The 15,897-nt window shown below is 39.7% G+C and overlaps 1 protein-coding gene across 4 annotated transcripts in view; it reads left to right on the forward strand.

Moving 5' to 3' along the window:
- The window catches only part of NOL4 (nucleolar protein 4), a 418,254-nt gene extending 403,686 nt beyond the window's left edge, over positions 1-14,568 (forward strand). For all 4 annotated transcript variants that reach the window (XM_075532843.1, XM_075532842.1, XM_075532844.1 and 1 more), the window contains one exon: positions 14,375-14,568. In XM_075532843.1, coding sequence (XP_075388958.1) covers positions 14,375-14,568 — 194 coding nt within the window. The remainder of the gene's footprint in view (positions 1-14,374) is intronic.
- Positions 14,569-15,897: the final 1,329 nt, after the last annotated feature.

Below are 15,897 nucleotides of genomic sequence, written 5' to 3' on the forward strand. Positions count from 1 at the left end.
GTAGAATAAGACTGTTATATCAAAATATCTATAATCTGGAGCAAGAACTCACTTTAGGAAGATTCTCTTTTTGCTTTTAAGGGCTTTAGTTGATGGATTAACTTCCACCCACATAATGGAAGGTAATCAGCTTTACTTACGACAAACTGTCTTACTCACATGTAATTTCCTCATAACAGCAAGTAATGTTTTACCAAAGAACAGGGCACGATAGCCTAGCCAAGTTGACACATAACATCAACCATCACATTCCACCCCTTCTAGATTTTGCTCAGCCGACTCTTTACATCAAAATCTCCTAATAAAGGAAAAAACAAAGTCACAATTCTGCCTAAGATGATCTGATTATCCTGTGCACAACCAAAATGTGCTAAACGTTTTCTCAGAAGGATTGCTAATTCAGTGCCTCTTACATTTTATAAGTAAAAGAATAGGAGATGAAGTAAAACAAAAATATTAAATACATGAAAACAAGCATTCATAGAAATATCAAAACGACGATCTTCATTTTTGCAATGGATGGTGTGACTGTGGCTGACACTTATGGCTACTTTATGTCATATTTATAAGTGGTCCTTACATGTTTCCTCCACCCGGATCAAGCACCTCAGGTGGTTGTGAATTTTCGTTTGTAGAAATTGAAGTACAGTTTGAATTGTGTCTGCCTAAAATAAATATATATGAAATCCTGGCTCCTGGACCTGTAAATACAACAGTTTGGGGAAATGCCAGTGTTCTTTTGTTAATAGGTGATACCAACAAATGGTGTAGTTCTAAACCTAGTTACTTGTGAGTTATAGATACAACAGAATAGATACAGAGACACACGTGTGGATGGAGGGTGGCCGGTGAGAGGGCGACGGGCACCAGAGAATGCCCCCAATCCAAGACATGCTGACTTCTTGGACATTGCCTTGGGTCTGTGCTCTGAATTTGGAGAGTTAGTCTCCAATACTGTGAGAAAATAAAGTTGTGTTCATTGAGACCCCCCATTTATGGATTTGGTTTGTGTAGGTTTACATCACAGTGCTTATGTTGGTTATGTTCCTGTGTAAGTAAGATACCTTCTTAAGATAAGCACATCGTCATTTCCCGGCGCCACTAGAGATCCTGGGGCTGTCTGCTTGAATAACTCTAGGAGACTGAGAGTGTTAAATATGCTTTTTTTTCCCCCCTTGTAGGCTAAAAATACAATTTCAAATTCTAAGCATGATTATACTTACATTGCTAATATTTCCTTTTGTTTTAAGACACAAGGTTTTATGGTTGACTGACATAAAAATGTGTGTTCTGAGAACCATGCCCTCCAACTATGTACAATTAATAGGGCTATTGAATGTGTATGCATTCGAATGTGGGCCGACATAGCAAACTTTGTGTCCTTAGCTGCTGTTTTTTGGTCCATTCACTTTAAATCAAAACTAATAAGTGAAGAAAAGATTAAAGGAGTATGGTGACTAACATTCTGTTTAGTTTCTAAATGACTATAGGGAGAAAAAATTATTTCTGGTAATTTAAACCCATTAAAAAGTAGAATTCTCTTGAGTGTTCTGATGATATCTAATTAACTTTTACACTAAATTTAGTGGGGGGTGGAGGTGGGGGAATCTGGTCCTTAACTATTTCTGGCCATATAAATTGCTTTATTTATCATCATTCAGGATACTGTTCTTGGGCTAATCATGTTTTATCAGTCCTTTGTTCCTGTAAGCATGTTCAAGAACAGTAAGTTCGAATGGCCACAGTTCTGAGGAAGGCCATACTTCCTCCTATGTGTGCATCTGTCCTTCTTTCCTCTCTCTTTTGTGGTGAGGTGAAATTTCTTTATATGGCTTTTCTATCCATGCCTCTCTAACTTCCACCAAATGATAGGGTGCACCCATGCAACTTGGCTGGGTGAAACACTCAGAGAGGGGAGTGGTCAGTTTCAGCTGCCACTCCCCCAGCTATGAGATTGAGCCATCTCAAAGCAGGAACAGAGAGCCTTCCTGGGACCCTCCATGAAGGAGACCCCAGGACAGGGCATGTTCAAGGACCCTTAAAAATGAACTGTGAACAGGGAAGAAATTCAAATGATAGCTTACTGTGCAAATGAACATGAAGATTTATACACATATATTTTCAGTTATTAGAGATTTTGTTATTATTTAAATGTGTACTCAAATCTAGTAAAACAATTTTAAATCAGGAGTTGGTTTTGAATGAGGCTTAATTTTATCAATACCATTTTATATTAATATGACATTTTAATCTTTAGCCAACTTTTCAAAATAATCATGAAGTACGTCTACTGAATTTTGACCAAATTGTAGACATTTATAGAAAAATGGCTTCATTGAGTCTCATAAGTGTTTTCTTTAACTTCTGATATCATTATGATATATAATCTAGTTCTTCCAAGACCACTCTTCTTACTCGTCTTAGTAGCCTTATCTGTGACTTAAGGGTGCCCAGGAGGATACTTATTGGACATCTTTAAATTCTACATCTCAATAAAATTTGAAATTTTGCTTCATATTTGATATGCATTTTAATTACATTAAATTTGGGGTATAACATTTAAGGTAAACTTACCAAGTATGACAATGACCTGAGGACGCAGAAACAAATGCTTGTAACAGGGAAGCACTACTCTCACTGTTAAATAACATGACATAGATGATGGGACTATGCTTTTTGTTTCCTTTACTGCTTGACTTTATAAATTGAAGTTAGATTTATACATACACAGAGAAAAAAGATTCCTTGTAATTTTGATTTATGTACTTACTTCCTCGTGATTCTGTAGGTCTAACAGGAAAATCAAGACAAAGAAGACAACTTTCTTCTGGGTGGAAAAACAAAAGTAAACAGAGGTGTGGGTGTCTTCCCTATGTAGTGCTTTGCCCCTAATGACAGTAGTGCAAATGGTTAACATTCTCTGCTGCTTACCAAAAGGTTGGAGGTTTGAGTCCACCGAGAGATGCCTGAGAAGAAAAGCTTAGTAATCTACTTCCAAAAATGAGTCATTGAAAACCCTTTGGGAAAAAAGAAAACTCAGTAGAATACAGTTTTATTCTGGCCTACATGTCTAAGATGACTTGACAGCCACTGCTCCTTTGTTGTGGTGGTTGCTTTTCTGTTTTCTCTTTTTTTTTAACGTTAAAAAATCATTTTATTAGTGAGCTCATACAATTCTCATCACAATCCATCCATCCATTGTGTCAAGAACATATGTACATTTGTTGCCATCATCAATCTCAAAATATTTGTCTTCTAATTGAGCCCTTAATATCAGCTGCTCATTTTCCCCCCTCCTTCTCATTCTCCCTGCTCCTTCATGAACCCTTCATAATTCATAAATTATTAATATTTTGTCATATGTCACACTGTCTGACATCTCCCCCTGCCCTCTTCTTTGCTGTCCATCCACCAGGGAGGAAGCCATTCGCAGATTCTTGCCATCGGTTCCACATTTCTACCCCACATTCCCTCCACCAACCAGGCATCATCACTCTTATGACTGGTACTGAAGGATTCATCTGTCCTGGATTCCCTGTGTTTCCAGTTGCTATCTGTACCAATGTACATCCTGTGGTCTAGCCAGATTTGTAAGGTAGAATTGGGATCATGATAGTGGGTGGTGGGGGAAGGAAACATTTAAGAACTAGAGGAACATTGTATGTTTCATCATTGCTACCCTGCACCCTGACTGGCTCATCTCCTCCCCACAACCCTTCTGTAAGGGGGTGTCCAGTTGTCTACAGATGGGCTTTGGGTCTCCACTCCTCACTCCCCCTCATTTACAATGATATGATTTTTGGTTCTGTGGTGCTTGATACCTGATCCCTTCAGCAGCTCATGGTCACAGGGGCCAGTATGCTTCTTCCATATGGGCTTTGATATTTCTCAGTTAGATGGCCACTTGTTTATCTTCAAGCCTTTAAGACCCCAGACTTTATATCTTTTGATAGCCGGGCACCATTAGCTTTCTTCACCACATTTGCTTATGCACATGTTTTTCTTCAGTGATTGTATCAGGAAGGTGAGCACCTACTGATACAATTTTTAGTTCTTTTAAGTTTGATAACTGGTTCCTTCGGCACTTCATGATCACACAGGCTGGGATTAGATACTTCTCAGCAGATGACTGTTTGCTTATCCTCAAGCCTTGAAGACCTCAGACACCACATCTTTTGATAACTGGGCACCATCAGTTTTCTTTACCATACCTGCTCATGCACATATTTTCCTTCAGCAGTCATGTCAGGAAGGTGTGCATCCTGGAATGCCAATTTAATAGAACGGCATATTCTTGCATTGAGGAAGTGCTTGAGTGGAGGCTCAAGGTCCATCTGCTGCCTTAACACTAAACCTATAAATATATGCACGTAGATCTGTTTCCCCACACCCTTATATAAATATATTTACATATGTAAATTCCAGTCTTTAGAGCTCTATAAATACCCTTTGTCACCTAGTTATTTCTCTATTTCCTTTTACTTTCCTCTTGTCCCACTATCATGTCAGATTTTATTTGGGTTTCAGTAATTTCTCTCGATTTCATTGCCCTTGCTGATTCCCTACCAGGCCACTCACACCGTCCTTGTCACTGATTTGGATCACTTGTTGCTCCCCTGTCCCTGGGTTGGTCAGCACCACCTCCTTACCCCCACCTGCCCCTTTCCTGTGTCCCCCCAGAATCATTGGTTCCGTTGTTTTCTCCTCCAGACTATTCATCCAGTCTATCTTATCTAGATAGTCTGCAGAGATAATAATATGCACCAAAAATCAAGCCATAGCAAGATAGGCGACGAATGAGAACACAGCAATGACAACAAAAAAGAAAACCAATTACCCATGGAATAAATTAATTAAAAGAATAAAATTTTAAAAATTAAAAAAAACCACACCTGTAAATAGATCAAGGTATGATTTTTTATCTCTAGGCATGTCCTTCAGTCAGGTCCGATGGGTACCATGCTCTGCCCCCAGAACCTGTCCTTTGTACTCCCTCGGGGGCTCCCTGCTCTGCTTCCATGGTTGCTCTGACACATGATTTTAGTGGTTTGCCTGAGTGTCACAGGGTCAATCTGGGCCAGTCCCGACCCTGAGTCTCCAGTTTTGTCCCCCTTAGGGCCCTGGGCCATCATGGGATGGCGTGTCTCCTAGTGGGATCAGCCATATTGTCCACTCTCTGCATTGGCTCTTCAGAGCGGGGATATTGTCCTCCAGGCCTGGTGGGCCAATATGTGCTCCATTCTCTCTTCCAGCCCCTTCATTTGCTCCAATTTGCTCTGATCAGACATGCCCCTCTCCCCTAGCTGCAGCTTCAGTGCTGTCCTCTCAAGTAAATTCTTTGGGGGGGAGGGGCGGTTGTCCACATCGCTGATATGGGGGCCATGCCCTCAAACTCTTCTATTGGCTCCCCACTCCTTGCCGGCATCTGTATTCATCTGGCATTGGCTTTAAATTTGGTCACTCTTTCCCTGTGGAGACACAAACAATACCCACCCCTTGGGTGGGTCAGTGCCCTATTCCCCCACCACACATCTTTTTTTTTATTTCTCTTTTCCTCCTTCCCCACCCCCTTTTTAGTTGGCTACCATATGTATCCCTGGATTCGGTCTGACCCCTGCCTTACTATCTGGACCTCACCCTGAAGTGTTTGTGTACAGTAGCTTTTTCCCAGTGCCCCTTTTGCATTTACCTTTCTGTTCTTTCTTTTTTCGTATATATAAACTTACCTCAGCGGACTCATGTTATACTTGTCCTTTTGTGCTTGGCTTACTTCACTTAGCATAATTTCCTCCAGTTCTTCTCATGCGGCGATATGCTTCATGCATTCATCACTGCTTTTTAGCAATGCATAGTACTCCACTGTTTTTTAATCCATTCATCTGTTGATGGAAATTTGGGTTGTTTCTAACTCCTTGTAATTGTGAACTGTGCCACAATAAACATTGGAGCACGGGTGTCAGACCGTGGTTGGTTTCTTGCCTTTTCTGGGTATATGTCCAGTAGGGGGATTGCTGGGTCGTATGGTAGCTCAATTTCCATCTTTTTGAGAAATCGCCAAGTTGATTTACATATTGGCTATACATACCTACAGGTCCACCAGCAGTGGATGAGAGTACCTATCTCACCACTGCCCCTCCAATATATGTTGCTTTCTGATATTTTGAATTGGGATATTTTGAGGGTTTTAGGTGGTATCTCATAGTTGTTTTAATTTGCATTTCTCTTATGGCTAATAATCGGGAACATTTTCTCATATGTTTTTTGGCCATTCAGATTTCAGACTCTGTGAAAGTTCTGTTCAGGTCCTTTGCCCACCTCCTCGGTGGGCAATTAGTTTTCCTCTTATTGTAAGCTTGCAAAGTATTGTAGATTTTAGTAATAAGGCCTTTGTCTGATGTGTCATTGCTAAAGATGTTTTCTCAGTCGGTGGACTCTCTTGGTGAATTCTTTCGATTTACACAGGTGTCTTATCTAAAGTATATCCCACTTGTCTGTTTGTGATTCATCTATATTTATACCCTTCCCTATTTCTGATAACCTATGTATTCCCTGTGCCAATTTCTCAGGTTTGTCCCAATTCCCTCATTAATGGCCTTAATTGTTTGGGGTTTTATCTCAAGGTCTGTGATCCACCATGAGTTTATTCTTGTGCATGGAGTGAGGTAGGGTCCTGCTTCATTTTTCTGCAGGTAGATATCCATTCTTTCTAGCATCATTTATTGAAGATGACATCTGCTTCCCATTAAATATTTTTGGGCCCTTATCAAAGATCAGTTGCCTGTATGCTGTTGTTTTTATTTCTCTGTCTTCAGCTCTTTTCCATTGATCTGAATATCTGTCATTATACCAGTACCTCACTGTTTGACTACTGAGGCTGTAGAGTATGTGCTAAAGTCAGGTAGAGCAAGCCCTCCCACTTTGTCCTTCTTCTTGAGAAGTTCTCTGCTAATTCTGGGCTTCTTCCCCATCCATATGAAGTTGGTAATCAGTTTTTCCACTTCTTTGAAGAAGGGTGGTGGTATTCGTATTGGGATAGCATTGAACTTATATAGTGCCTTGGGCAGGATTCATATCTTTACTATCTTGAATCTGCCAATCCACAAAGATGGGATATTCTTCCATTTGTTGAGGTCACAACTGATTTCTTGTAGTAGTGTTTTATAATTTTCCTCATACAAGTCTTTTTTTTTTAGTCAGGTATATCCCTAGGTATTTCAATTTGTGCTTGGCTATTGTAAAGGGTACTACCTTTTTAATCATCTCTTCTGTGATCTTGTCTGATGTGTAGAGTAGTCAAGTAGACTTTTGTTTGTTGATTTTGTATCCTGACACTCTGCCATGTTACTCTGTTGCTTTCAACACTCCACTTGTGGAGTTTAAGGGATCCTCGATATATAGAATCATATTGTCTGTGAATAATGATAATTTTGCCTCTTCTTTCCCCAGATGAATGCCTTTAATATCTTTCCTTGTCTTATGTTGTTAACTAGGGCCTCCAGTACGATGTTAAATAGGAGTGGGGACCAGAGGAACCCTTGTCTGGTCCCCTTTTCAGTGGAAATGTTTTAGTCTTTTCTCCATTAACTACCACGTTGGCTATAGGTTTTTCATATATGGCTTGTAGAATATTGAGGAATTTTCATTTTATTCCTATCTTGTTGAGTGTCTTAAACAGGAATGCATTTTGGATGTTGTCAAATGCTTTTTCCGCATCTATTGATATTATCATGTGGTTCTTATCATTTTTCCTACCAATGTGGTGAATAATACCGATGGTCTTTTGTATGTTGAACCATCCCTGCATTCCTGGTATGAATCAGTCTTGGTCATGGTGAATTATTTTTTTAATATGCTTTTGTGTTCTCTTGGCCAGTATTTTGTTAAGGATATTTGCATCAATGTTCATTAGGGATATTGGTCTGTAGTTCTCGATTCTTGTAGCATCTTTAGCCGCTTTAGGTATCAGAGTTATACTAGCTTCACAGAAAGAGTTTGGGAGTTTTCTGTCTTTTCCTATGTTCTGGAAGAGTTTGTATAGATCGGTCTCAGTTCTTCCCTGAATGCTTGGTAGAATTCTCCTGTAAAGCCATCTGACCGGGGGGAGGGGGGGGGGTGATGGTTGGTAATCCCTTGATGACCTTGTCTATTTCTTCCATTGCTATGGGCCTGTTGAGGTTCTTGCCATCCATCTTGGATAGTCTATGGAGGTATTGTATTTCCAAATATTTGTCCATGTCGTCCAAATTGTTGAATTCATTAGAGGACAGACCTTCATAGTACTGTGTAATTATCCTTTTGATTTCATTAGGGTCCTTTGTAATGTCCCTTGTTTCATCCCTCATCCTTGCAAATGTCCTTTGTTCCTTCCTTCCTTTGGTTAGGTTTGCCAGAGGTCTATCAATTCTGTTACTTCTTTCAAAGAACCAACTTTTAGCAGCATTATTTTTTCCATAGTTCTCTTGTTTTCTTTCTCCTGTATCTCCGCTCTGATTTTTACTATATCTATCCTCTTGCTATTAGTAGGGTTGTTCTGTTGACTCTGCTCTAATTGGTGTAAGTTTTGTGTGAGCATATCATCCACGAGTCTCTCTTCTTTTTTAATGTGTGAATTTTGTGCTATCAGCCTTCCTCTGATAAATGCATTTGCTGTGTCCCACAGGTTTTAGTATGTTGTATTTTCATTCTCATTGGTTTCTAGAAACTTTCTGATTTCATCTCTGATCTGGGTCAATACCCAATCCGTTTGCAATAGGAAATTGTTCATCCTCCAATTGTTTAGCCTTGTTTTCTTCGCCATCATTCTGTTAATTTCCAGCTTTATAGCTCAGTGATCAGAGAGAGATGTCTGTATAATCTCTATGTGCTTGTATTTACTCAAGTTCGACTTGTGTCCCGGCATGTGGTCTATTTTCAAATTTGTGCCATGTTGGCTTCAAAAGAATGTGAATATATTTGCATGTGGTTGGAAAGCTCTGAAAATATCTATCAAGTCAAGTCGTCCAATTGTGCTATTTAGTTCTGTAGCCTCCTTGTTGAGTTTCTTTCCTAATAATCTGTCTTTTTCAGAGAGTGCTGTATTAAAGTCACTAACTATAATTGTTGAGCCCGTGATCTCTTTTTTCATCTCTCGTTAGGTGCATATGTGTTTATTATGCTCACTGATTGTTGGTCTATTGCGTCCTTGACCATTACATAGTGCCTCTCCTTTCCTCTTGTTATGTGCTCTATCTTGAGGTTAATTTTGTCAGATATTGAGATCGCTACCCCTGCCATTTTTGCTTTACCACTTACTTGATATATTTTTCTCCAGCCTTTAATTTTCAGCATGTTTTTGTCTGCAAGCTTGAGAGGAGTGTCCTGGAGGCAGCAGATCGATGGGTTATATTTCCTGAGCCTGTCTGTTAGCCTCTGCCTTTTAATGCCTGAGTTCAGGCCATTGATGTCCCGTGTTATTATATCCATCTGTGCACTCTGTGTTGTCATCTTGTACCTTTTGTGTTGGATATTTTCCTATCTACCTATCTTATCTTCTTGTGTTCTATGTGTGGTTTATGTTGCCTTCTTTCCACTATTGACCTGATACTATCCTGGGGCTATATCCTTTGTCGATTTATGGGTGGAGTTGTTCTATGTAATCATCTCTTCTTTGCCCTCGGTGAGTGTTTATCTTCTGTCCATACTGGATCAGCAAGGATCTTTTGTAGAGCTCGGTTTCTTTTTATATATTCTTTGAGGTTGTCCTTCTCTGGGAAGACTCTTCTCAATCTTTCTTAATAGATAATTTGGCTGGGTAAAGTATTCTTGGGTTTGCATTGTTTTCCTTCAATTTTTGAAATATGTTACTCCATTCCTTCCTCTTCTTCATCATTTCCGCTGATAAATCTGAACTTACTCTTATTGGGGTACTTTTATACGTGACTGTTTGCTTTTCCCTAGCTGCTTTTAAAGAAATAGCTGAACCCATGCTGTTCTGTGTGTATCACTGACTTCTCCTGTGTGCAGCACTGCCTGAGGGGTCAGGCTGCCCAATGGGAGGACAGGGTTGCCCTAGGCAGAGTGTAGGGTTCTGGGAACCAGTAGTGGCATGTCAAAGGAATGAGAGGGAGAACAGAGAATCATACAAGCAAAGAGAGAAGTGAAGAGAACAAAGAAATAAAGGAAATAGAGAAAATGAGAAGAGAAATAAAGGGGGAAAATTAACTGTGTTCACTAAGATTGGCTGTGATGGTAAACAGGGAGGAGAGAGAAAAGGAAGAAATAAAGAATAAAATGATAGCTGATAATTGCTTGAATGTGGGGCCAGAGAGGTTTAGACCCTGCCCCACAATGACAGGATAGTGTGCCCTTTTAATGCCGGGACCCAGTGGTGCTGGGCAGAATTGCCCCAGTTGATGAGATCACCTTTCAGGTCAGACGGATGTTTCCTCAGCAGTACAGCATGGTATAGATATTTGTCCCAGCTGCCTTGTGTGGTATACAGGAGTTCCTCCTGCTATTTGGGTTGATTTGCCCTAAGTGGAAGGTAGTGACCTGAAAACTAATAGTGGCATAAGATAGGAGAGAGTGGGAGAGAAGAGGAGAAAGAGGGAAAATTTACAACAAAAAAAAAAAGAGGGAAAAACAAGAAAGAGAGAGAAAAAACCAACTCAAACCTGAGCTTGTTGAGACTGACTGCGGTGGGAAAGATAGAAGGGCTAGTGAATACAGGGGGACAAAATAGAGTAGTAGTTAAGGAGATAACTGAGACCTGATCAACTATCCGTGAGGCCGGAGGAGTTCCAACTCTTCCTGAAAGTAGTCAGGTGGTGTACCTGTTTGATTTAGGGTTTCACAGATGCTGTGTGGAATTATTTTCAAAGGCAAGATCGCACCCGTGGCCAGGCATCAGTTGAGCGCTGGAGTTCATGGGGATACCTGTCTTGTGCTGTATGTAGCACTAGTTTTTAATTTTTTAAAACAGTTTATCAGGAACTCTCACAGATATAATTAATATAATAATGATATATTATTATTATCTCACAGATAGTACAAATCATATTAACCATATCTGTGAGAGCTCCTAATAAAATGCTGTTGTTTTTCAATCAGGCCTGGGTGAAAGGATAAGCCATGTTTAGGTTTGGAAATCTTATATCCTTGAACAAGAGATAGAGCATCAACTCCTAGCTCTCTCACCCCAAAAAGAACTGGAGCCTTAGCGCCCCCCCCCCCGCCATTGTCTCAAATCAACTTCAGAATAACAATTGGAAGCAGATTTGGCAGGAAAGCAAAAAGTTTCCACATCTAATATGATCACAGGAATCAGCTAAACAGACAGGAATCATCTAGTCTACATAGCAGAGAAGTAAACTTTTGAATATTTTTCATAGTTTCCTTCTGCAACAGTACTTCTTAAGCCTGAAGTCAAGAATATCCCCTGTAAAGGAGGTTTTTGGGGAGAGGAACTCCTGCCATGTCCCATGCTTTCTTTGTCCCACTCAGTACTGTCCACAGAAGCAAGTTGCTGATAATGATTTCCTTGAACATGTTTCCTGTCACTCTTGTTGGCAAGTGTGACGTCCCCTTTTCACTCTCTTTCAACTTGCCATGTCAGTGTCATGGTTATATAAATAACGAAACAAACGGAAGCTAAGTATTGCTAGAAATTTATACCTTTGAAAGGCCACCACAGAAGTGGAGAAGTTTCTTTCAGATGTCATATTTCCAATGTGCTGGACTAGTCTTTGCTCTAATTAAATTCCAAGTCAAGCTAGTTCTGTCCCATGGATGCTTGCCTCTCAGTTGACAGGCAGTCAGGCTCTTTTCCCTCTGGGTCGACAGTGGAGAAGAGTGGAGTCTTGCCCTGACTCCATCATGCCTCAAGGAAGAATAGAAGGATGAAATCACATCTTCTGGTTTAGTTTCACTAATGAATATCATTTTCTGAAAAGTTGCAATATGTGTAGAGAAAAATCAGCTAAACACTTTCAGATTATAGAATCATTCATTTTTACAGACCCCATTGAGTTATGTGCTTACAGACAAAAATATACCCCTGCCACCAAGTTCAATTCAACTCATAGTTTCTGAAGCATTGAATTTTTCACGAGATCCAATAGCTTCATCTTTCTCGTGAAGATTGGCTGGTGGGTTTGAACCATCAACTTTGTGGCTAGCAATCCAAAGCTTACCTGACATCACTACCAGGATTCCTTAATTATGTGCTTACTGTTGTCTTACTTAAGAATGTTTAGCTAATGTATTGCTCCCTCTAGATTTAATAAGTATAACTAATGCTTAATAAATGACAAGAACTATAAAATGAACACTTAGATTATCTCAGAAATGTTTTCTCAATAATTATCTGAATTAAATATTTTAAAATATACTTTATAGTTGTTTTTGAGTACAAATGTACAAAACATTATCAAAAAGTAGACTTGTCACACTTTAAGTAGACCTGAAATATGGAAAAAAGAGAAGTTTCTGCATTTGAATGTTAAATGCACGTATGTATAGAAGTACCCTTAACAGTTCCTAACACATTATTCCCAAAGTCAAATTCGTCCGCGTATCGTTTACAATATTCACATGTTTGGTGAACATTTCTAAAGCAATCTTCCCTTTAGCATAACCACATTTTTCAAGCTTTTTATTGGGAATTAAGTGAAGTTTTACAGAGCAGATCATCAGTTTTACCTTCAACAGCTCATCAGACCTCCCCGTCTTCCCTACTTCCATTGTTTTTTTGCCCATCTCCATTGTTGGATATTGATTGTGGTGTGAAATCTTATTTTTTTTGTAAGTAACAGTGGTCTCATACAATATTCGTCCTTTTGTGACTGGAGAATTTCATGCAGCATAATATTCTCCACGTTCCTCCATGTCATGAAGTGTTTCACAAATTCCTCATTCCTCATGCTATTCATATTAATGTTGACTAGTGTCCCATTGTGTGTACATACCAAAGTTTAGTTATCCATTCTTCCACTCATGGGGACCTAGGTGGTCTCTGTCTTCTTGCAAAGAGTGCTTCAGTAAACCTAGGTGTGCATGTTTCTTTTTATGTGTGCATCTTATTTCGATCCCACGAGGGGGATTAGTAGATCATGTGGTATTTCTAGTTCCCAAATTTTCTAGAGGTGCCTGACTGCTCTCCACAGTGATTCTGTTGTTTCACAGACCCACCGGAAGTGTTTAAGGGCTCTGATCTCTCTGTACTCTTTCCAGCACTTGTGATTCTCTATTTTTGAAACTGTTGCTACCAATTCTGGGGTGTGGTTGTATCTCATTATTGTTTTGATTTGCGTCTCTTGAATGCCTAGTGATTTCAGACACTTCATGTTTCCTGACTACCTGAATATATCCTTTGGTGAACTGTCTGATTATGTTCTCTGCCAATTTTATATTGCATTATTTGTTCTTTGGTTGTTGAGGTAATGAGGTTTCCTAGAGTTTTAGAGATTAGTTCCTTGTGCGATATATCATTGGTCATTTTTTAACCCAGTCCCTGCGTTCTCTTTTTACTGTTGAGTGAAGCATTTTAAAGGATGTTCCAGTCATCTGTATTGTCTTCAGTTGTGTGTGAGTGTATTCCATTTACGTTGGATAATGTGTTTATGCCAAGAATTAAGGCCCCTAAATTTGTCACTATTTTAAACTGAGGAGCTTCATATATCACGGTCTTTTTAAAAATACCAATCAACCTGATTAAAAGAAGCCCTGGCCTGTGAAGAAAAAAAATGTGGCTCACGTGTTTCTTGTGCCAGCACAGTTTTCCTACTCCACACCCGTTCCTGAGCGCCCCAAGCCTTCGATGTGCTTCTATCAACATTAAGGAGTTTCTCCTAAGACATCAGAATCATAACTTAGGGGCTTTCCGATGTTGAATTTATGGAGTTTACAACATCAATTATCAAATGCAATAAATAATGTTTTAACCCCTTTTACTCTACATGGTGAAGTTCTACAACATATAGAAAGGGAGACTGATTATTAACTTTGAGGCACGTTTACTATTATTCTCTCTGTGGTGGTAGTCGCTACATATGTGAGAGGATCCCTGATCCATAGCATGTTCAGGTCCTGGCTGTCCTGAAAGTCATTTCTAGGCTTGTCTTCTGAGGTGCTCCTGGGTGGGTTGAGTCTCCAGCCTTCCATGGTAGCAAAGTGCTTCATTGTTTGTCCCACCCAGCACAATTCTCTTCTGGGTCTGAGAGATATGCCTCTACACTCTCCTAGTAATCTAATGCATTTTATTATTTTTGGAGGCCATGTATTTGGTCAAAGTTATTGAGAGTTTCTCATAAAAATGCATGTGAATTTATATATAGCTCATTTTTCCACGCTCACCATTTAAGGTTCTACAACAGATATTGTTATGATTATTTTCCAGGACCCACTGATCTCAGCATGAAGAGGCAGTTGGCAACAAGCTCAGGATCCTCTGGTAGTTCCAGCTCCAGGCCCCAGCTCAGTCCAACTGAAATCAACGCTGTGAGACAGCTCGTTGCAGGATATCGGGAATCTGCTGCATTTTTATTACGTTCTGCAGATGAACTGGAAAATCTTATTTTACAACAGAACTGAGTCAAATGAAGGCCATATTCACTGAGGTAGAAATTTGCAGTTTCCACTAATGACATTTTGATTTCCCAGCAGAGATACTTCTGGTCTGACTGCACAGTCTTTTAAAAGAAAGACTTCCATTATGCCACATTGTCCTTGATCCATAAAGTGATGTGTTAAGGTGCTTCAAAGGAACTCTGACCTCTGAAGTACTTGAAATACTTTAAAGTGGCCAGCCAATGGCTTTTTGTTTTAGTGTGTCAGCATAAATATTGGTGGCAAAAAAGGCTGTATAGTCTTAATTTGAGGATAAAACAGAGGAACCATGTGGTATCCATATATATAGCTATCTATATCTTAAGTTCAAGATCCAAGTGCAATGTTGGTGGAATTTGCTAGTGACTCATGGCCTGGAGAGCTGCAGTAACTGGCACACAGACATAAAAAAAAAAGGGCCACCTTTCCTCTTGCTATGGAATAAAACAATGAAAAGGATCTTGTATTTTAAAAAACAAAGCATATATGTAATTTTTATAAAAAGAAAACTTGTTTTGCATTCAAAAATTGTCATTTTTACTTTGGTAACTTTTTCATAGGTCCAAAAGAAAACTGTTTTGAGAAACTACTGTACGTACCTTTTCCACATAGCTTTGCCTTCTCCTCTTTCCAAACTCTTTCTACAAGAAAATAACAAGGCCCGAGACCCCTTACCTACTTCTTTAAATGATGACATCAGGAATGACTTCTGGGAGACGCCTTTCTCTCGGACCCCCCCACGCAGCACCGCAGCTTGACCATATGCAGTCCTCGTCGCAACATTTTATAAGAGGAAAAGAGACACACCGTTGATCGGTCACAGCTGCTCACTCCTGATTGCCGCTGCTGACTGACAGCCATCTCTAGCAGCCACTGGAGTGGATGACGGAAAGTTAAGAGGTTGCAAATGACAATCTGAAAATGTGCACTCTTGAGCGTAGTTTTTCAGTTCTCTCCTTCAGAAATAGTTTCCAAACAGACTGTTACCTCTCTTGATATGATTTGTATCATTTCCAGTTTCTAGGTTACAAAATGATATGAAGAACTCTCAGCAGCTGCAGCTGCAAACTTACAATGAACTATACCCTCCCGGGCCCCATACTTGACCCTCCTTTTTATTTTATAGTGTCGAATACCCCTGACTGGTGTTTTCTTTGTGCACTGAGACAAGCCTATTTTTAAGAATACTTAGGGAGAAGTAACTTTAGTTCATGCTTCTTGTACTACTTTCTGTTGTTTAGATTTGGTTGGATTACAAATTCCTTGTGCATTCCTGAATTTGCCTTATTTCACGTATGTAATTTATGTAACTCC

The sequence above is a fragment of the Tenrec ecaudatus genome, chromosome 15 (assembly GCF_050624435.1).
Source record: "Tenrec ecaudatus isolate mTenEca1 chromosome 15, mTenEca1.hap1, whole genome shotgun sequence".
Lineage (NCBI taxonomy): Eukaryota > Metazoa > Chordata > Mammalia > Afrosoricida > Tenrecidae > Tenrec > Tenrec ecaudatus.